General features: G+C 54.7%; 1 protein-coding gene across 1 annotated transcript; it reads right to left on the bottom strand.

Annotated features, from left to right (window-relative positions):
* Window positions 1-272: 272 nt before the first annotated feature.
* On the bottom strand, window positions 273-21,720 carry Arhgef16 (Rho guanine nucleotide exchange factor 16). Its single transcript, XM_028757913.1, has 17 exons — window positions 21,615-21,720; window positions 21,323-21,459; window positions 14,202-14,311; window positions 12,307-12,931; window positions 10,015-10,060; window positions 8,994-9,163; window positions 7,663-7,719; window positions 7,028-7,188; window positions 4,626-4,778; window positions 4,400-4,529; window positions 3,876-3,950; window positions 3,638-3,730; window positions 3,075-3,226; window positions 2,598-2,786; window positions 2,033-2,106; window positions 1,495-1,596; window positions 273-835 (listed from the first exon to the last, which is right to left on the bottom strand). The coding sequence occupies exons 4-17, from the start codon at window positions 12,907-12,909 to the stop codon at window positions 696-698; spliced, it is 2,145 nt and encodes a 714-aa protein (XP_028613746.1). The 5' UTR covers window positions 12,910-12,931; window positions 14,202-14,311; window positions 21,323-21,459; window positions 21,615-21,720; the 3' UTR covers window positions 273-695.
* Between the last annotated feature and the right edge of the window lie 335 nt (window positions 21,721-22,055).

Genomic DNA, 22,055 nt, shown 5'->3' with positions numbered 1-22,055 from the left:
CCAACCGTGTTCACTCCTGGTCCAGCCCTAGTGAGCGCAGAGGCTGCCTTTCTGGCCAGGAGGTAGACGGGGCCTAAAATCACTATACCAGAGTGTCCTCATTGTGTCCCAGTCCTCAGAACCCTGTGGCCAGGCTGAGCATGCAAGGTCCAGCTGTTACCATCCCTGACCACACAAGCAGAGCCTTGTGCCAGAACTAAGGACAGACATGACACCAGTCTCCACCCACCTGTTATATGCCTTGGGTTTCACTGAGGCAGGTGGCTCACATGTAAAACAAAAATTTAAAAGAAATACTTTAATGTTATTGAGATCTGAAATCACAATATCCTTGCTGTCACCTCCCACCAGCACTGTCCTCTCAGAACGCTGGCCCTTTTTGTCCCACCTGGGATGGAGGGGAACATCCGGGAGGTGGCCTTGTGGTGTCCTCAATGAAGGCAGCAGTCCTGTATCACTGTTAGCGGTGTAGTTCAGGTGTCCAGTGAGGCCAGGCTAGGCTCCTCCCACAGCGTGGGTCTCCTGGAGCTTGCCTCAAAGATGTCTAAGCATGCGGAATCTATACGCGTTCCGTGTTCTGCACTCAACCGTGAGCCCAGGATCGGAGCTGCGTCCCATGACAAGCCTCTCCCACTCCTTGCGGGCAGGCTGGGCTGAAACTGCGTCCACCATAGCTTGGCTTTTGAGCTGTCCGGCTACACATCCGTCTCCACCCGCAGCCGTTCCATCCTGCGCACGTTGCCTTCCACGGCCACACGGCTGGTGATGGAGTGAGCAAAGCTCTCAGGAAACCAGCCCGTCTCTCCGTCCCGAAGACGCTCACCATGTAGCCAGCCTGAATGCAGACGGGCACGTGAGAGGGGAGGCCACCTCTGAGTCTCCACCTCTGGTCTTGAGGCTCAAGGGCATTGGTGACTGTTGGAACTGACCACACCCCTCCCGACTCGAGAGAGAGCCACTGAGGCCTTGCTCAAGGCCACAAGGGCTCCTGAGGGGGTTGGGAACTGCAAGACTCAGGGAGCAGACATCCATTTGCTTGACTTAGGGCCTGTGTGATGAAGTCATTTTGTTCCCATGACTCTAGTACCTGCAGTGGTCTTCCCTTTGGGGAAGCCGAGTGTGGTGTGTATGTGTGGAGTGTGCATGTGGGTTCACACACGCGCGCACCCATGGTCATAATGTCAGTTCCTCAGGTGCTGTCCACTCTGTTCTTTTGAGACCATCTCTCGTCACTGTGGAGCTAGCCTGGCTGATCAAGGGGCCCTTAAGATTTGCATGTCTTCGCATCTCTGGCAGTGAGATGTCACAAGCTATGTGCTACCATACCCCAAATCAGGTCCTTATGCCAATCGAGCCAGCTCCCCAGCTCCCACCTTTGAGGAAGTTCTTAGGAGGGACGAGGCAGGCCGAGTGTGTGCTGGTTGCCGCCACCCAGTACACTCTGCAGCCATGTCTGATTGATGCCCACTTGTGGATGGCCCCACCCACACTCACCGTCCTCTTCCTGAAGGACCAGGACGACGTCAGCCTGTTGCAGTGTGATCTCATCGGCCTGCTTGGCAAAATATGCCTTGGTGACCTCCACCTGGGGCAGTTCTAGGGGGAAACGGAGAGAGCTAGACCAGGAGTGCTCTGCTGCCCTAGGAGGACAGTATTCCTCCCTCCCGCAGTAATCCTCCCTCCCACAATAGTCCTCCCTCCCACAGACACATGGCACCAGCTGTCCCAGCACAAGATGGACAGCTTCCCTTGGATAAAGACCAGCCTTCCAGGGGTACAAGGCTAGACACCTGGCACCCACGGATAGACTTCCCCTCATTAAGTGGTGACATTTTGATGGCCCAGCCTTGTCCTATTCCTTAGACCTCAGGCCTCCTAAGAAGCACCAATAAGGTTAACCTGGGCTACCTGTACATAGTCACAGTACATACAGCAGGCCAAGGTCCATCAGCTGAGTGAGGTGCCCTGGCGATGCTGTGGTGTCACCTGAGGTCCAGACCAGCTCAACCCGAGGGCTGTAACCCACGCTCACCTCCTTTGTTGGTGATACCCTGACACTGTCTCTCCTTGTAGGTGAGTGCTGTGATCCACCGGGCCCGGTCACTCCTGGAGGCCACAGAGAGTATAGATGAGGCCCCTCCATACTTTCTTGGGGTCTATGAGCCCCTGTGTGGTACCAGTACCTGTTCTATGATCACTGACTATTCTGACCTCGCCTACTGTCCTGAGGTTTGCTGTGCTTCAGCCCCTGGCATCAATGTTGGTGCCTGATGGCAGGATGCTCCTGCTTCGGGGCCTTTGCAGGGCCATGTTCTGCCTGAGCACTGTTCCCCTGTATTTGCTGCCTCATTCCCTCCCTGCCTTGGGATTTCTACCTAAGCGCCACTTTGGCAACGAGGGCGCACCCATCGATCACGTGCATGTTTCCTCCCCAATGTCTAGCTAGTACAACAATTCATTTCTTTCTTGTGTTTTGCTTATGGCACTGACTAGTAAGCACTCAGAAAACAGCTCTGCACATCCCATCCTCACCGGGCTTCCCGCTCTCTCACACAGGCACGCAAGGCACACACTCATGCCCTTCCAGCGCGTCTTACGCAGAGTCAGACGACAGCAATATCCGCTCCTCGCGGCCCTCACTGTTGTGTAGCAGGTTCACTTCGAACGGGTAGGGCACGGAGGAGCTGCGGCTGCTGCCTCCTGGCAGTGAGAGCTCCGAGGGGTCCGGCTTCCTGACCTGTACGTGGTTTAGTTGCGCGTAGTCTTGGACCAGGTAGCTTTCCTCACTGTGGGGACACAGGAGACTCATCAGGGCCTTTCATGCCAGGACCAGTTGATCACAAAAGTGCTTCTAACACTTGTCTCCTGAGCCTGGAGAGAGAACTTCCAGAGCTTCTGTGGCCAAGGAGAGAAACCTCAGCCTGTAGAGAGCGGAGAGCTGACAGAGCCGCTGTTTACCCCAGATCAACTGAGGTATAGCATTGAATGCCAAGGTCAGAGGGACTCAGGGCCGCTCCCTATTGGTCCTAAGCCCCAGCTGCTCTCTAGCCTGACACCTTCAGCCCAGTGCCTACCTTTTCTTCTTGGTGACAACCAGGACATCATTGAACAGGAACAGGTAGCATGTGGGTCGGCTGGCAATTTTCCTAAAGATACTGGATTCCTCCAAGAGGAAGAGCTCCCCACGCTTCAGCAGCCAGCGAGAGGCGGAGATGAGTGGGAGGGACTAGGGATGAAGGAGATGGGACACAGCGAGGTTGAGGTGACGCGGAAGACTCCCTGCCTCCCTGAATGGAGCTTGCAGTCCCTGTTAGGACGGAACCTTAAGGGATGGCCACTGAGTTGTCCCACAGGTACCGTGGTCTATCTATACATGACAGCCTAGGTCAGCCCTCATTTTCTGGGCATTTGTGGAATGTTCCACCTAAACTGGGGGTGGGGGACAGTCCCGAAGAAGCCTCAACACCTCCTTGCCCTTGAGTCAGGGAGGCTCAAGGGCCTCCTTTCACACAGGGAACCCAAGGCCCAAGAAGATCAACAGTCCTAGCTGCTCCACCCCGACCCGAGACCTCTTGCTCTAGCCTGCGATTCCTAAGTCGGACAGCAGAGTAAGGTGTGGGGTTGGCACGGCACCTACCTTGACCTTACCGAAGTCCAGCTGCATGTGCAGTGTGTACATCTGCTCTGTACGCTCCATTTTGTGGGCCCCCTCGTTACACTGCTTCACCAGCTGCGGGGTGGTTGAGTTTAACACGGATTGGTCCACAGGGTGCCTCCCCTCCCGGTGGCACTGGCTTGGATCTAGTCCCTTTTCCTCTTGGGACCACAAACCCGCACCTCACCCGGGGTCTCTGCTATCAGAGAAGCTGTCTCACCTTGCTGATGGCCTTCAGGGCTCGGCTGGCGGCTTTATACCGTTCGGGATGGCCTTTCGTCTTCAGGCAGAGTGTCTGGAGGAGAGAGTGGTTGGGAAGCGCCCGAGCCTTCTATAGGCCCTACGTGGGGCAGAATCTGGAAGTGTGGGAGAGGGTCCTGTTGGGGCCCACCAGTATGGCTACAGCTCACAAAATGTCCTCTGGGGCCAAGCCAGGCAAGGAGATCTGGTACTACATATACCTCCCATCCTGGGGAATAGCTGTGTGAGGACCCAGAAGAATTATTTCTGCAGGGCCGAGGGTGTATGTGTACATGCCCGAGTGTGTGTCTGCAAGCTACTATATCATGTTAGTGACCACAAAGTGAGCAAGATTAATCACACCGCCTTAGAGTGTTGTAATTACCCCAATTACAGATCTGTTAGCATGAGGAAAGAGGTCAGAGAGGCAATATTGAGAGGCGGGGGCTCCAGGTGGGTTGCCATGGCAACAGCAACACCCAAGCCTCCCCATAGGATACTCACATCTGTCAGCAGCGGTAGCCGGGTTACCCTCTGCATGGGGAGGATCAGGAAAGAGATCATGGGCAGGCCCCCACACGCAGGCTGTTTCTCGATCTCCCTCAGAACTTCCCGGAAGGCTGCGTTGCTGTTCCTGCAACGGGAGTCACTGAGTCACTCTGACTTTGGGAAGAGGCTGGGTGGGCAGGACGTGCGTGGGGTGGGCTGGGGGTGCAGAGGCCCCACTCACGACAGCTTCTGCAGGGTGCGCTGCTGGTAGACCTCGTTGGAGCAGTAGGCAACGTAAGCGTGAAAATGATGTTCGGCGTGGTCCTCCAAGATGTCGCTGATGTCCTCCACGCACACCTGAGCCTTGTGCCGCTGCTCCAGGGCTTCAAAGAACCTGGGGCATCGGAGTGAGGCGAGGTTGGGGAAGTGAAGGCTCGGTTTTGGCGGGTGTGTACACACACCTACATAGACACATGTATATGGACAAAAACGTCCATATAGACCACTTTTTTTGTTTGTTTGTTTTTGTTTTTCGAGACAGGGTTTCTCTGTGTAGCCCTGGCTGTCCTGGAACTCACTCTGTAGACCAGGCTGGCCTCGAACTCAGAAATCCGCCTGCCTCTGCCTCCCAAGTGCTGGGATTAAAGGTGTGCGCTATCACCGCTCAGCTATATAGACCACTGTTGGAGGCTGTACGTAGCAAGTGCCCAGTGGGTCAGGCAGAACCTTATGTAGGCTAGGCCACATTTCCCTGCAGGGTCCCTTAGGGGACCCTGTGACAGATTAGCTCTTCACATTGCCTTTGTAACACCCATCCCTATGCCTGTCCCTGGATGGGGACTCAAGGACAGAGATCCTATGATACACTGGGGTCTTAAGGGACACAGGGAGAGCCACCTCTCTCTAGGGCTGGGTCTTGAAACTAAGGTGATTCTGCCAGCCAAGTTCCCTGCAAGGCTTCACAAACTGCCCACACGCATGGAGTCCGGCCCAGACGGGAACAAGCTGGAAGGCCCAGGCTCTTGGCAGAGGTCCTGGCAAAACCTCTATCCTGACTCCAGTGAGCCAGGCAGGCTGGTAACACGGTGAGCAGATGATGTCAGGGGTCGGCCCAGGGTTCTCTAGGTCTTGGCTGCCTGGCGTGTGGGGCCAGTGGCTGATCCTGAGCTATGTCCACCTCTCAGGCAGCTGGGAGAACTCCATCTGTCTCAGAAGACCCTTCCCAGATGTGGATGTGGGTATGGACACTTAGGACCTGACAATTTCCTATAATAAGCAAGTGCACTCTGAGAGCCAGTGGCCCTTGGGAAGCTAACTAGTAGAGAGGCTCAGAAGCACATGGCCTCATAAATGAACAGAAGTTGAGGCTGCCTGGACACAGGCCCACCACGCACAGTTGGCAAGCTAGGCCACTCAGTTGAAATGCATAATTCTGAGGGTTTCCTGGAAAGGTCTAGAAGGGCTGGCCTCCTGCTACTGGCCCAAAATAGCGTTAATTCTCAGAGGAGGCCACCGTGGATGGCCGGGGAGGAGGCTAGAGAGTCACAGCCCAGGAAAGCAATGGCCACCCTGAGCAATCAGAGGCTGCAGGGAATCAAGGGGCCACAATGGGGGCAGGAATCTGCATGAGGGTCACACACTTCCAGGGACCCTTCCCTTCCAATGAGTCAATGTGTGGGTAGTTCCCACATCCAGCTGCTGAATCTCTTACAGGAAGCCTCCAGGGATGTGACTGTCCTATTCCCTGCCTAAATTTCTCTGAAACTTCCTGAGGGAGAGGGCACCCCCCCCCCAAAGCAGCAGGCTGAGTAGGTCCAGCAAGGGTCAGGCTGACCTGACATGCAGGATCCAGCATCCTGTTTGGAGGATGTGAGCTAGCATCCAGTGACCTACTCTTTCTGACCCCACTGAGGTCTAGGCACCAGCCTCATTGGACAAACAGGGAAGCCAAGGCTAAAGGAACTGGGAGGCCTGGGGTCTCCTGGGTTGCAGCAGTAGTAAGGCCACATGCACATAAGTGTGTGCAAACACATATAAGATGACACTATGCCCAGTGCTGGGTGAGAGCTCCATTGGTAGTGTGCAAAGATACATACACAGGCATGCACATGTACAAAGCATTCATACACGAATTCACAGAAGTGCTTGCACACACACACACACACACGACAGACACGCCCCCGTCAGCCTGCAGCTGCATGCCTGGCCCTGCTCTGATTCTAGGCCCTGGAACTAGAGCCCAGTCTGGCCACCAGACACTGCTGGGTAGAACATGACCTGGGGCTGCAACTCGAGGCTGCTACCTGGCTAGGTGAGGATACTGTGGGCCCCTCCTGCTGCCCAGGGCTGAGGTGAGATACCCATTGGTAGTATAGGGTTGTATACAAGAGAAGTGTTCTCTCTCTCCTGAGAGATTAAGATGCCCACTACCACAGTGTCCCCACAGCCAACCCTCAAGGGCTTTTATGGATTGTCACACCTTCTCTCAAGCCAATGGCTGCTCCAAGCTTCCCACCACAGGTGCAACCCAGGGCCCACTCAGAGCTCACTGATATCACTACAGAGATGACCACTTGGAGGCAGGGTAAAGTGGCATCTTTGGGGACCCAGGGGACCTAGGTGTGGAAGGGCAGGGAGTCTCACTTCTGACTGGCAGACATCACATCCAAGATGTTGGAGAAGAGGTGGTGGTGTTCCGTCTGGGTCATAGTGGCCCTCAGCTCCCGGGACTGGAGGAACTCAGTCACCAGGATGCTCAGGCTGTGCAGATAGGAGAACTCAGATGTAAGGATCTCGAAGATGGCCTGCACGAGAAGACGATGCTCAGAATGACGGATATGCTTGCTTTAGGAGGGAGGGAAGACTGGGGTGTGGGGCTCCTTCAGAGGGCTGTAATGACTGCTGCATAGGCTACAAGCCCATATCCCTGTGTTCTCTGGCTTACCAACTCAAGCTGCGTCTAGGTAGCCGGGACTTTGCTTTCTGGGGAAGAGTGAACACAGGGCCTAACACATGCTGGGCAAACCTTATACCACTGAGTCACGTCCCTCATCCCTGGCCAGGACTCTTGTCCTTCCCTGATGCTGCTTGAGGACTTACAAGGCAGCGAGGGGACTCAGTCCTCAGCCATCTTTGACCCTGGCCCGTGAGGTAGCCAGTAGGGTAGGTAAGGGAGAGTATCACTCTTGTTTCTATATCCCAGGGCACTGTGTGGCCTGCTCCACCTCTAGGGACAGCTCGGGCTGTTGCCTGCTCGGCACACCCCACCCGGTGCTTACCTCCTGCCTCTTCCGTTCTTCCACTGACAGTGTGTCCAGGACACCTGACTCCAGCACCTGAGGAGAACATGGGCCAACGAGCTATGAGTCACAGGTCCTCCAGATGAAGTGGTACCCACCTCCATCCTCCTCTGGCCCAGGAGGACAGAGCAGCCTGGAGGAGGGAGGGAGGGAGGAACCAGGGCAGAGCCACCACCATCAGAAGCCTTCAGCTATGTGTCCCCAGCTTATCTTCCTCCCCATGGAAATCTCCCAAGACAATGCTACTCCATCTATAGAGCCCTAGGCCAGGTCAGGAAGATGGACAGGGAGTCCCGAGGAATAGTGAGTCAGACTCCGCCTGGACAGCTGAGTCAGTCTTATCAGGGGAGGTACTGACTGTTACCACTTGCATGCTTCATGCCCTTGGGGCTAGTGGTCCCCAGGCTGCCTTAGAGTGGCTCCTTCACACCTATGGCTATAGAGCATGTCAGGGCAGGCTGAACCATCACAATGGCTGGCCTCTGCATGATAGAGAACTGGATCCATTTGTGCTCTCCTACCTACAGGCTGGTGAGAGGCACTATCAACAGTGTGTGGACCCCTGTAGCTTTCCAAGCTTGGGTAGGTCAGGCTCTAAATATTGGGCAATGTTATGGGGTACAGCATGCTGGGCCCCATCCCAGATGAGGGACTCACCTCCCCCCAGCCTCCTGGGTTCTAGCATCTAGTAGCATAATAAATGTATACTTCTGGACATTTCCAGTTGTGAGGTACAGAGTCTGCCCTGCTGTAGCCCTTGGCTGGAGGGGTCCCGCTCTCACGGGGGTCCCTCAACCCCATGGGAAGCAAACAAGAAGCTCCATTGTACTGAAATGAAGGAAAAGCTGGGTGTCCCATCCCTTTGCCTACCACACCCACAAACTGCAGAGGACAGGAGTCACGTGCCTCCAGTCACGTCCCTCATGCCGTAGCCACTGTGTGCCAGGGCTACTACCATCCTGACCCCGCTTTTGACTGAGCCTTCAAAGCTTAGACAAGGACCCCATTTTCAGATGTGGGAAATAAGGGGAGAGTAGAGAGGCTGCTCTCCTTAGATCTGTTTCTTTGTCACCTTTCCTGTCCTAATGAGATGAAGGTCCTAGGAAAGGGGCTCCTTTTGGGTCAGACTGAGCAGGGCCTCCTGCTACATAGACAGAAGACACTCCGGTAGAGCCCAGCCAGCCCCACAGGGCAAATTGTGTATCCCCATGGCTCTAGAACCTGTTTGTAAGGGCCTGGGCCACCACAAGGTGGGAAGGGAGAAGTCCTGGGGCCTCCTGTGTATTCAGGATGGGTGTGGAACTCCTTACCTCTGGGAGCTGGCTCCAGGTGAGCTGGGCAGGCCGATAGCTCTTGACCACGATGGTGGTGTCTGCTCTCCGAGTTCCCCCTGGGCTCGAGGGCTCATCAAGAATGTCATCATCAGACTCCTGACTGGTGTTCAAACCCCGTTCTCGGATCTCCTGGTACAGCTGGGGGTCTGGGGAGAGAAGAGCCACCTGTCTGTAGGAGGGTTTGGGGGTGGCGTGGCCCTCCCAAGGGCCCCACAAAGCTCTCAAAAACATGCAGGCTCCGCTGTGGCCCACTGGGTCCTACAGTGGTGCAAGGCCTGCCTGGAAGAGTGTAGCAGCCTAGTGTAGAATGTGGCACTGAAGATCAGGGCCAAGCAGACCATCCAGAGCTGTGCACAGCCAGCTGTGCCTGGTCTAAGAGAGGAAGGTCGGGGTACTCAGGTGGGGCCTGAGTATGCTGGTTGCCGCCCAAAGCCAACAACCATCAGTCTAGTCTGGCATGGGCCAACCCAGTTGAGGACACTTCTGAGCCCATGCAGCTGCTACCATCAGCCTGAGACTGGAACAGCGCTGAAGCTCCGCACAGGGAGATTGCCAGAGATTTTGCAGGGGCTTGGAGCTAACACAGCCAGGAGGGAGGGACATTCTTGCTGGAGTCGCTGTGTCTTGGAACCTCTGAGCCTCTAAGCCTCATAGCCCCAGTGGGACCAGGTAGACTCAACAACCCAGGCTACTACTTCCTCACAAGCTGCAGTTGCCAGGAGGCTCTTTGGACTGGGAATATCCCATGCCAAAAACAAAGATGGGTGTCTGCCTCTCCGGAGGCCTGATGCCTATAAGCAAACCTGGGTCTCTGAATACTCAAGATAGTGGAGAGCTGGTCTGTCCTGTCCTTGGGTCACAAAGGGACCCGAGGGAACTCTACTAGCTGCAACAGTCCCACCAACAACTGGGGTCTTATCTTCTCAGACCCACTCGGTTCCCTGGGTTGGCCCTTCCTGGCCACGCTCAGCCCTTGGCCTCCCCAGGAACCACTTACCATCTTTGAAAGAGCCCTTGTGCGCACGTTTCCGCCCCAGAGTTTTCTGCAGACAAGAAACAGAAACCCCAGCAGTCAGTCGAGAGGGAGGTGTGGGTCCTGCCTTTCTGTTGCTGTGGTAGCCTAGAGGATGTAAGAGATTGCCCAGAGGGAGGGGGCTTTGCTGACTCAAGAGGTGCTCCTTAAATACTAGCTGTATAAAGTAGAGACCAAGAGAGGTAAAAGTTGGAGCCCGGAGCAGGGGCCTGCTACAGGAAAGCTGCATGGGGCGGAGGTGGGGCAGGGGGTGGGGGAGGATCAACCCAGTTAAGAGGAATTACCTGCATAGTGGGGCATGGTGGGATGGAGCAGGGGTCTCGAGAAAACAAAACTGGGCAGATTTCTGCTGGTTAGAGTCTGGCCCTGGTACTGGTTGGGGCCCCAGAAACTGAGGCAGGGGATTGGAAGGACTGAGCTCTGGGGAATCCCCACTGTTGGCTGGAACACAAGGCTTTCACAGGTGTACTGGTTCCAGGAAAGAAAGTTGCTTCTGGTTCCTTAGAACCAGTTAGGGCCTGAAAACTCCACTTACGTGTGTATCCTTGTATGTGTGTGCGTGCCTGTATCTCTGTGTGTATACATGTCTCTGTGTGTGTTGTGTTTATGTATCTATGTGTTTCTGTTTCTGCGTGTGTGGCTATATGTATGGTTATGTGTATTATGTATCTGTGTGTTTGTTTCTATGTGTGTGTCTGTGTGTGCCTGTGTCTCTGTGTGTTTTGTATTTGTGTTGTGTCTATGGGTCTGTATGTCTCTGTATGTGTGTACGTTTGTGTGCCTGTGTCTCTATGTGTTGTGTACGTATCTCTGTGTTATATCTATGTGTGTGTGACTGTATGTGTTATGCCTATATGTCTGTGTGTCTCTCCATATGAGTGTCTCTGTGTGTGCTGTGTCTATGTCTATGTGTGTACATATCTGTGTGTGCCTGTCTTGGTGTGTGTGGTGTTTACGTGTCTGTGTGGCTCTATGTGTTGTGTATGTGTCTCTGTGTGTTGTGTCTATGTGTGTATGTGTGTTATGTCTATGTGTCTGTGTGTCTCTTGTATGAGTATCTCTGTGTATGTATCTGTATGTCTCTGTGTGTGATATGAGTGTCTCTATGTATGTATCTCTGTGTCTCTGTGTGTGACACTCCCAGCTGAGCCTGGCTTAGCTCCTTTTCACCCACCCCCAGCCCCCTCATCTCCTCCATTCCAAATCTTTCTCCAGTCCCTACCTAAGCCCTCCTGGCCCTGAGACCACAGGGAGTCCTCTCATCCTTGCGCCTCCTGCACATTCACCTGCCAGCCCTCAACACCTTCACAGTGCCTGTCAGCATGGGAGCAGCCACAGGTTGGCACCACAGCATGGGACATGCAACAGACACTCAGGGATGGGTGCTGAAGATGGAATCACTACTGAGTTGAGACACGGATGAGTGAGACTTTAGCAGGCCTGGTTCTAAGAGGCAGTGGTGCCGCCAATCCCGCTCCTGAGGACCAGGCACCTCAGGTAGATGTGGCACAGGATCTGTGATAAAGGACAGTGGCTGGCACCATAGGCAGAGGCCTTGCCTTAGCCATTATTGGCTTTCACAGAAGCTTGTGGTGACCATGCTGTGTGCTGGTGGCTATCATTCTGATGCCCATGCTTTTCCCATGATGCTACGTATAGCCCTTAAACATGCTCTTCCCATGATGCTACGTATAGCCCTTAAACATGCTCTTCCCATGATGCTGTGTGTAGCTCTAAGCATGTTCTTCCCAATGCTGCATACAGCTCTAAGCATGCTCTTCCCATGATGCTGCATGCAGCTATAAGCATGCTCTTCCCATGGTGCTACATGCAGTTCTAAGCACGATCTTCCCATGATGCTGAGTGCAGCTCTAGGCGACGAAAGGCATGTACTACTCATCTTTGGAGTATGCTACAGCTGGATGGCGACCATCTTCACTTATATATGGGGAAACTGAGGCTCAGGAGTGTTAAGAATCTGTTAGGGGTCAAAAAGCCACAAAGGCCCACCTCAGGCCCTTCATGGAAGCTGACTGAGCTCTGCGCCTGGGGTGCCCCTGAGCAAGTCTGAGGGAATCTCCTGCCAGAGAGGCCTGGAAGCTTCCTAGCTCTATGTCCTCGGAAGCAACAATCTTGAATGGCTGTTAAATACATTCTCCCACCTGACCCCGGCGAGCAGGACGGCTGGCTCCCTGCCTGTGAAGCCCCTGAGCCCCTAGACACACTGCCCATCCTCCTGTCAGGGCAGGCCCCTACCTTATTCTTGGCTGGGTACCGGGCAGGAGGCTGAGCAGCCTCCTCAGCAAGAGCCTGGAGCTTGGGGCCGAGCTGGACTGAGTCCCCCTTGCTACTGGGTGGCCCCAGGCCCTTCATGGCAGCCCTGTAGGACTGCGTCCTCAGGTTACGCTTCAGATTCCCGGTGGTGTCCATATCCATGTCATCCAAAGAGAAGCTGGGGGCTGAGAGGAGCTGAGGACTCCGCCTCGCAGCCTCCTTGCTGAGCACAGCTGCCCCAAAGCTCTGGTGGCGGGCTGGGGACTTGGTCTTGGCTTTGCTGGCCACGGCCAAACTCTTGGGGATGAGCTGCTGTGTGCCCATCTTGAGGGCTGCGGGGCTTTGCGTGCTGAGGATGATGGGTCGATGCTCCTCATCTCCTGGCGTTGGTGATGGTGGTGGCGGCGGCGGTAGGGGTTCTGAGGCATCTGGCTCAAAGGCAGCATTGGCTCTGGCTTTCAAGGAGCTCCGGACCATGGGGAGTCCAGGTGTGGGGTTCCCATTGGCATCGAGTCTCAGCTCTGCGTGGAAGCGATACTCCAGGAGTTTCTCATCCAGAGAGCTGTCAGAATACCTCTGGGACATGCTGGTGACAGAGGACGGAGGCCTAGAGAGAGGCAAGCAAGAGGTGAAAGGCTCAGAGAGGCCTTCTGCACACAGCCTTCCTGGGCCCAATCCTGATTCGGTTTAACATCCTTGCCTGACAGCTCCCAGGCAAGGACAGGGAGAACAGGGCTTACTATTGCTGGTCACCAGGACCCTCTCCTGGGAGATGGCATAGGTGGGAAGCTATGGGGTCTGGGCTTACCTGAGGATGGAGGCTCTGTGTCTCAGGCAGGGATGAAGGGTCTGGTAAGAACAGTGTGTGGCTGGAATAAGCCTGAGGGACCCACCCTGATTTCCTGGGCAGGGCGCAAAGAAGGGGAGATCTGTAGCTGGACCCAGAAGCTACATAGACCAGACCAGAATCTTGGCTGGTCCCCTTATTGATGTGTGGGCACTTTGTACATGGTTTTTATGGAGACAATCATGGTTTCCTGGGACTGTAGCTGGTGCTGTGGATGTGACCGTGGCCCTGATTGGCTCTGCATTCTTGCTAAGGGGATGCCTGACCCTGACCAACATGAGAAAGAACAAGCAGGATGGACAATAGAAAGTCTCCACCTGATCGTTGCCTTCCTGCTCAGTGGCTGTCCACCTCAGAAGCAGCAGAGCCAGGATTCAAGCAAAGCCTGGCTGCTTCCCCTTCTCCTGGCCAAGCACAGTTTCCACAGGGCTGAGACTGGCCACAAAGCCTCCCCTCACAACACTCTCTAATACCCAGTTGTACTTTCTGAAGTTGAGGTCCACAATTCCAGTCTTAGGAGTCCAAGGTGAACCCTGGCAGGTGAGACAGTAGCAAGATCTTCAGCCTGGGTCATGGCCGAGTGGGTTCACTGCCTCGGTGACAGCCACCACCAATATGTGATTCCTCAGCCACTACACCCGTCCACCCCAGCAGCTTATGTGCCTGAGGCCCATCTCTGACTCCTTTACCCTCAGCACTGACTTTCCCCCTGTCTGCCACCCTGGCCCATCAATAGCAGGCAGCCCTGAGCAATGGTTTCCAGAATATTCTATCTCCTTCTACAGCACTAGCACTTTCAGTTCCCTTGGTCCAACACAGTCTAAGGCTGGGCTTTGGCTAACAGGGAAGAAGTGGTGTCCCTCCTGGGCAGGGAATCCCACTGGCCTGTGACTCAGAGACTGAGGTGAACAGAGCTATGGCCTGGATACTGCAGGAGCCAGCATAAAGGCTGGTCTGGAAGAAGCACCTTGTGGGGACCAGTCATTAACTAATCTGCTGAGGGTCGGCTGTCCACGGCGCTATTGCTTACCTCCGTGACTGGGGGCCCTCCACACTTATCAGCAGCTGCCCTGTTGGGGGCCTGGAAACCTGGGATCCTCAATGATTAAAGATGCCACCTCTCAGTTTCAATCTTCAAATCTGCAAAATGGGCCCAGTAAGAACAACATCCTCACTTGGGGATATCCTAACAGGTTCCTAAATGACCTGCAGGGTCCATTCAAACATCCCTGACTGGCTGCCAGGGGTCAGAAAGCAGCCGCCAAGGCTTTTCTGAACCAAACAGCATCCCTGGTGTCTCTGGCGCACGACGCTTCACTGATAAGACAGGCCAGCACTCAAGAGACTCTGTAATGTGAAGTTTCCAGGGGGAAATGTTCTTTTGGGAAAAAAAAAATTCCCAGGCTGGAGAGATGGCTCAGCGGTTAAGAGCACTGACTGTTCTTCCAGAGGTCCTGAGTTCAATTCCCAGCAACCACATGGTGGCTCACAACCATCTGTAATGGGATCTGATGCCCTCTTCTGGTGTGTCTGAAGACAGCGACAGTGTACTCATATAAATAATATAGATACATCTTTTTAAAAATAGAAATTCCCCCTCCCTGCCTTTTTTCCCCTAAAAACAAAGGACCCAACATAGAGGAAGCCTTTTATACGCTCAGAGTTCTATACTGATTGAAATGACTTGAGCCTATAGGCACCCTACAAAACCTCAGTACTGAAGAGGCTGGGGCGGGAGGCTCTTGAGGTTGAGGCTAGCCTGGGTCACATACACAGTGAGACCATCTCATCAAAACCCAATTGATAAGTGTCTTGGTAAAAGGAACCCATGCCACTTGCCTACACTGGGTCCCAATGACCCCCTTGTCATTTGCCCTGGGGACTGTCCCCAGGATCAGCTCTCATGGTGTGGTATCTACCTGCCCTGCCTGACAGATGGACTGAACTAGATGGGAAGCAACAGTTCCCCTTAGGGTTACCTGAGTCGGGGTGGGGACCAGGGCTGTTTGCATGCGTTCAGGGCCTCAGGAACTGGTGACTCTCTGGCCTTCAGGAAGCTTATACCCTCCTGGAGCTCCAGGCAGGTCACACAGTTCCATCTTACCCTACATTTCAGACCCCAGAACGGTGCCAAGACTGCCCAGCAGTCCCTCCTTGAAGGGGACAGAGCGGGACCGGCCACGCTGCTCATATTGAATCACACCTGCTAGACCAAGTGCAAGCACCCAGGAAGCCAGTTGTGTCCCAGCTCACTCCTGGAAGCCCCAGGTTCTTCTAGCATTTAGCTCTTAGCTAAAATTATCCCAAGAAGTTGAGTGTATCTGAGCCTAGCTGGCCCCGGGGAGGGGCAGGCTGGGGCCTAGTACCCCAAAGGGAGGGTGCATTCCTAAGGACATTCCAAATCGTGGCTGATGATGATAGCAGTCTCAGTCACACAAGGCCTCCCCCGGGAGTTGGCATCTGTAACACATGTGTGGTGTGGGGTCCCACGCCCTTAATTAATTTGTCTGGTTTACCGAAGCCTGGAGAGGTTAGTTTAGCTGTCTTCTGATGGCCTAGAATGGACTTCTCACCGATCTGTTTACACAGGGATCATTTCAACCAGAACGAACAGACCATACAGAAGGGCCCGGTATCGTTACTTTGCCTCCTCTCCTACCAGCAAACATCCATCATTCCCTAAGATCAGGCTCGCAGGATAGCATGGCCCCTGGCAGGACGTGGCCTTGCCCAGCAGAGGGCAAAGTCCATTGCAGGCCCAGAAGGTGCCCAAAAGGAACCTGTCGGGTGAGCCATTCCTGGGAGTGGCTTTTCTTTCCAGGCTGGCACCACACCCACAGGCAGGGCAAACAGCCTGCCTGGGACCCCAGAGAGCAGGGCTGATGACTTCCGGGTACCTGTCCTGTCAAACAGCATTGAAATGCCTGCTGGACACATGCTGGAAATGCCTGAAGCTGCCCAGGCAGCTCTTCTGATTGCTGCTGTCTAGAGGGGGCTGGGCTGCCCAGCCGTACATGGCATAGCTGCAGGGCTCCATGCTCAGGGGGCATGAGGCTGGCCTGGTTGTTAATCATTCCTACGATTTCTACAGCCAGCTCCCTTGTTAATTTCCGCTCCCAGCCATCCAGTTTTGCAGTTCCATGCTCCTTCAGAGTCTGGCTCCTTTGTGTAGGAGACACTTCAGGGTTGGGTGGATGGGCTTGGCTTTGGCTATCCTCCGACCACCAGGGTTGCCCTCTAAAACAAACCTCAGGTATTGTCTCAGGAAGGAGTTAGGGGCAGGCTTTAATGTCTTTAAATCATTTTTTTAAACATTTACTTATTTTAGGTATGTTTGCAGGCATGTGTGTGTGTATGTATGCTTGTACGCACATCACATGCATGCTAAGTGCCTGCAAAGGTCAGAAGGGGGATAAGATCCGCTGAAACTGGAGTTAAAGACGATTGAGCCACTGTGCAAACCCAGGTCCTTTTGTACGAACGAGTGATCTTAACAATTGAGCCATCTCTCCAGCTCTAGATTTAAAACAAAACAAAACAAAACAAACCCTTTTGAGATAAGGTCTCACTGTGCATCCGTGGCTGGTCTGTATACATAGACCAGGCAGGCCCTCAAACTCAGAGATCTCCCTGCCTCTCCCTCCTGAGTGCTGGGAGTAGAGGTGTGTGCCACTAAGCCTGGCAGGGGTAGATTTCTGACAGTCAGAACAGGTCTTTCTCTCCTCCTCCTTAGGCTGGTGGCTGGGAAGGTTTAGCTTTCCCATTGGGGATAACTTCCCTCTCTTCTCTTCTCGCTGCTGTTAAGGCCACTTGGTACCCTCTTGGTACCTTTCCTTTCCTCCAGACTGGCTGGCTTCTCACTCTTGGTTCACCAAGACACTGACACACAGGGGCCTCAGATTCTCCTAGTGGGCTCCAGGGAAATATCAGTCATGGCTACCCACCAATAGCCAGACATTAGGCCTTGCAGGCTCCTTATGGGCCAGGGATATGTCTTCTCTGTATCCTAGGCACCCCAGGCTCATGGGACAGGGAGCATGGAAGCACCTCCAAAGACACCTTCTGCAGAGCTCTAACTGGGTGTCTGGACACTGTCTCCCTAAGTCTGAGGTTTTGGGATGCAGGGACAATATCTTCCAAGTACCCCTACAAACACCGGGGTTCAATTCCCAAACTGATGCTGGCGCTTTCTCTGTCCTGGGCCCACTTTGTGTCTCACTGAAGAGGCCCTGGTGCTCTGTGAGAACCAACTTACCCAGAGGTTCTGATTAAAATGAGCAGAAATTGGGTCAGAGCCACTCAGCAGACCTACATGCCATAGTGAAGGTGACTCTTAGCTGTTTCTGCTCAGGGTGGGCTGGAAATGGCCCCATGATTGAGGCCTTAAAACCTACAGCCCATGCTCTCTTTGCCACACTAAATAGCCCTCCGTGGGAACAAATCATGGGTCACAGAATCCTGGGGCAGGATACCATTAGAGCCAGTGAGATCTTGACAGACATCTCAGGGGACCACTGTGGGCATGGTCCTGGATAGGTGGGTGCTGTCTCTTTGCACCTGGTCCTCTGCCCTCCTTCCCTTTCAGGCAGACCAGCTTCCCACCAACCTTGTAGGTACCGATGCTGCCTTCTAGTCCCCTAAACCTGATTTCTTCCTAGCCTGAGCCTGTTGCAGCTAGTTACACCTGGTCATAGGAACCCAAACCACCCTGAATCTGAGACTTTAAGCCCTGTTGGAGGCCCTCCATCACCAGCCCTGAGGCTAGGCCATCTTTACCTGGTGGGATCAGCCTCAGCCAACCCACAATGGTGGCCTTGTGCTTGGGGTATCCTGACTGGCTGAGCAGGAGACTTGGAGTCACAATTTGCTTGTAACCCATGTCAGCTTGCTCCATTTGTCAGGTGTGTGTTGGGGGCGGGGACAAGCGCTGAGCTCAGAGGATCTCACCTGAGAGCAGTTTTGCCCACCTGGAGACAACTTGTAACACTTAAGACATTGTTGATCACACCCACCAGTATTTTGAGGCCGGAGGCCAGGATGCCAGGAACAGCAGAGCACAAAGCAGCCTGTAACAGCCAACTGGAACAGACGTTCCCAGAGCTGAGGTGGGGAAAACCGGATCACAGCTAGCCTCTCTTCACATACCTTGTGCACTCAGTCTTAGCCCAAGACACCCACCTATCACTTCCTTCACCTTCCGTAAGCAGAAGAAGCCCAAGCACAGGGCAGGCTTCCCTAAAGAAGCATAGGTTGAGGCAGCAGAGTCTTGACCTGACGGGAGACCTGGGGCCAGGCCTCCACTGTCCAGTTAACCAGATGAAATACGGGCCTACAGAAGGTACCCTCTAGCGGGCTATGACTTCAACCTCTCTCCAAACTTCTTCTCTAGCAGGCAGTGAGAAGCTGGGACAGAGGGAATGTGACCTGCCTGGGTCAAGCCCCAGCCGGTGAGAGCACAGGGGAGGAGCCAAGCTCTGAGGCCCTATCTTGACCTAGATGGTTGTCCTCAAACCAGGAACTGGATGCAGATGACAGGATTCTGGACTCAGGATGCTACAGAGGGGCAGTCACCTAAGCAGGGTGTCACTGAGAGTGAGTGAACTCAGGCAATGGCAGGATGGATCTGGAAACCGAAACCAAAACCAAAATCAAACCTCCAGACCAGGTAGTCAAACAGAAACGCAAGCTACCATCTTCCAGGCAGCACACCAGAGAGTGTCTGTCTGCAGAGATAGGAACTTCAAGCAGCTGCCTCACCTCAGGACCCGGCTTCCTTACATGGGGTGAAGTGTGACACCTCCTGGAATAAACCTAACTCTAACCCTAACAAGTTTCTTGCTACTGGGCTGGAGAGATGGCTCGACAGAAAAGAGCACCAGCTGCTCTTGCAGTGTGCCTGGGTTCAAATCCCAGCACCCACATGCTAGCTCATAACTATCTGTAACTCATCATAACCCCAGGGGAATCCAATGACCTCTTAAGACTTCCATGGGCACTAGGCATGTCTGTGGTGCACACACACATACATACAAACATACAAACATACAAACATACATACATACATACATACACACATTCATCTTAAAAAAAAACAAACAAACAATCCAGGAGGCTCTGGCTTTAGGTGCTTGGAGAAGGTGGTGGCAGAGAGTCTCTACCTAGCTCTGTCCATCTCGTTCTCTGGCTAAGTCCTTACTTCTTCAAAGAAGCCCTGAGACCCTTCCCTCTACCAGACCGTGCTATGAGCTCATGGTCAGAGGTTCTCTCTGGACCATGGGCAGATAGAAGCATGTCCCCAGAGGGGAACACAGAGTTTATTCAATCAATGAACTCTGATGGATAAACGGAGATCCTGAGGCCCCAGGCCCGGAGGCTGAAGCGGCTTGCCTGAATTCACAAACATCAACTTTCTCAAGCCGGGTGCTCATACACCCAGGTAGGAAGCCAGTGCTATCAGGGCATGCATACCGGCATACAGTCAGAACGGTCCCACAGGGCACCTGAGACCTTGGAGCTGGTCACTCAAGTGAAAAACGCACTCAAGCATCCACTTAGCTACCAGCTCCTGTCTGGGCTCCAGGCGTGATGTGGAGGCCGCTGAGATCTCATCTTGGCGGCTACCAACTCAGATCCCGGCCCCTGGGACCGGGCCCATGACCAGGTTCATCTTTCTCGCTCAACCTCAAAATAGATCTCTGCTCATGATTTACAGATATGGGGACCAAGGTAGGGGGTTGGGGACAGGTGCCCACCACCGTCCAGTCTGTAAGTCGCACCTGCTGCTTTCCGGGGCAGCCCCCTCCCACTGGAAGGCACTGGAGAGCCTGGCTAGAGGACTAGACACCAAAGCCACCAAGGTGGGGAAAGGGCACGAGGGGTCAGGCCACTCATTCTTGGAGCCTATCTAAACAGATCGTCTTTCTAGCTATCCAAGAGTCACTTCCACGCCCCCCGGGACTTCCCAGGAGTCTCTGCGATCTAGTGTCTAACCAGGTCCGCTGTAAAGTGTCCCTTGGACTGTGGCTCAGGGCAGCTAGGCTCCAGATCCCCGCTTGCAACCCCAGCGAGAGGGCGGGGCGAGACGGAGGTCGGGAGGGGCTGGAGCGGCGAGGGGAGTGGAGCAGAGGTGCTCCGGGCGCCCCAGGTGATCTTCCCCTCGGCTGACTCTCCTGTCCCCGGGCTCACCTGTGCGCGTGGTTGAGGGGTGGCCGGGCGGGTGCAGCCTGCAGTGCCGCTGGGTCCCCGCGTCCCGGGGCCGGCCGGTCCCGCCCTCTCTACTTCCTGCGAGGCGGGCGAGCGGGCGGAGCCCGGGCCAGGTGGGCTCCGCCGGCGGCTGCGCGGCCGGAGGGCGGGTCACTCCCTGGGCACCTGCTGCACCGCCGCTGCCGCACCTGGCCGAGCCCGCTGCGTCACCTCTCTACCTGGGTCCGCCTGCGTTCACGTGACCAGTCTGGTGGTTCGGGCCGTAGTCCGCCTTAGAGTACTGTCTGCCCTCCCGCCCGCTCCTACGCCCGATTCCTTCCTGCGCCTCTCTCCCAGCTCCGCCGCCTCCTCCAGGAAGCCTTCTGAGAAATCCCGGGCCTGCGGGAACCTGTTTGTTGACAGAAGGCCCCACCCTCTGCATTCTTTGCAGCTGGCTGCTTCTGGGCAGCCCTGGCCAGGATCTCCCAGAACACCTTTCGTGGTATAACCTATCCACCACCACCCCATTTTACAGAGAACTCTGACGGCTGGAAATTCTGCTGGCCACGCAGATCTGGCCGTGGTTCTCCTGCACTCAGGAAAACAGCTGCCAAATCTATGTAGCTGTCCTCAAGAATGAGGGGGTAACAACAACCCCCATGTGGGCTTTAGGGGTCAGGCTCCTCGTGTGGAAAAGGATGAGATCTTCACCATTGCCCTCCAAAGTGCCATCAAACCTGAGATCCCAAGTGTGGCTCAGATCAAGGGAGAGAGGAGTGGAGAAGGGAAGAGTCAGGCCAAGAAACGGAGGGAACTTGTCCAGGGGCCAGCCTAAGGCAGGAGGCAGAGGCTGGGAGTGTCCAGCTCCCATCCCAGAGCGGGGTCCTCTTAGAGGCAGGATGGTCAGAACTGGACTGACCCGGCCCTGACCATTCCTGCATCTGCAGGGTATGGTCAGTCCAGACTCACCTTCCCCAGGCTGTCCGAGGTTCCCGAGAGCTGGGGTTACAGGCAGACATCATGACAGCTGCCAACGTTGGATTCAGATGGTTTGATATCCCCAGGACACCTCAGACCATGGCCATCAGAGCAGAACCTCAACCACGCTGCAAGAAGAGAGAATGATGAGAAGCTTGTCCGTGGAGACCAGATCTGCCTGGTTCACTAGGCTGTGCGTGACAGGGACACAGTGAATGTCTGGTGACCTGGGTGTACCCGAGGTCCTGAGACACAGCCAGTACGAGTCCCCATCCTGACCCACCTCTGTCATCTGTTTTCCGGGAAAGACCTGTGACCTCACACCACGGCACTCACACACAGTTCTCCATGCAGTGTAGCATCTCTGATTGAGGTGATGCCGGAGACTCTGGGTTGGCACTTTCTTGGCCAACAGTGTGGGGGAGTGTGCCCCACTGGCACTGACACCTAGCTCGTACCCTGGTCTTCCTATGCTCTCAGCCTTGAAGTTGGGTGGTTTGGTTATGTCATCCTCTGCTCTTTCCGGTGCGATAACATCTGGGCAGGGCACTAGTTGGCCACAAGGCCAGGCCCAAGTGGGCGTCAGTCACATTGGAAGGAGGAGAGGAGCTCAGAGTGACCTGTGGACCAAGGCCTGGGGCCCAGCTGTTGCGCTGATAGACGGCTCCTGGGAAAAGCGGCGGCTCGTTGCTGACCTCTTGAGGCCATTATGTGGTATTGCACC

This window comes from Grammomys surdaster, unplaced genomic scaffold (genome assembly GCF_004785775.1).
Source record: "Grammomys surdaster isolate TR1022 unplaced genomic scaffold, NIH_TR_1.0 126185, whole genome shotgun sequence".
In the NCBI taxonomy this organism is placed as follows: Eukaryota; Metazoa; Chordata; class Mammalia; order Rodentia; family Muridae; genus Grammomys; species Grammomys surdaster.
Note: the sequence above shows the minus strand (reverse complement) of the source record. Positions and strands in the feature narration are given on the sequence as shown.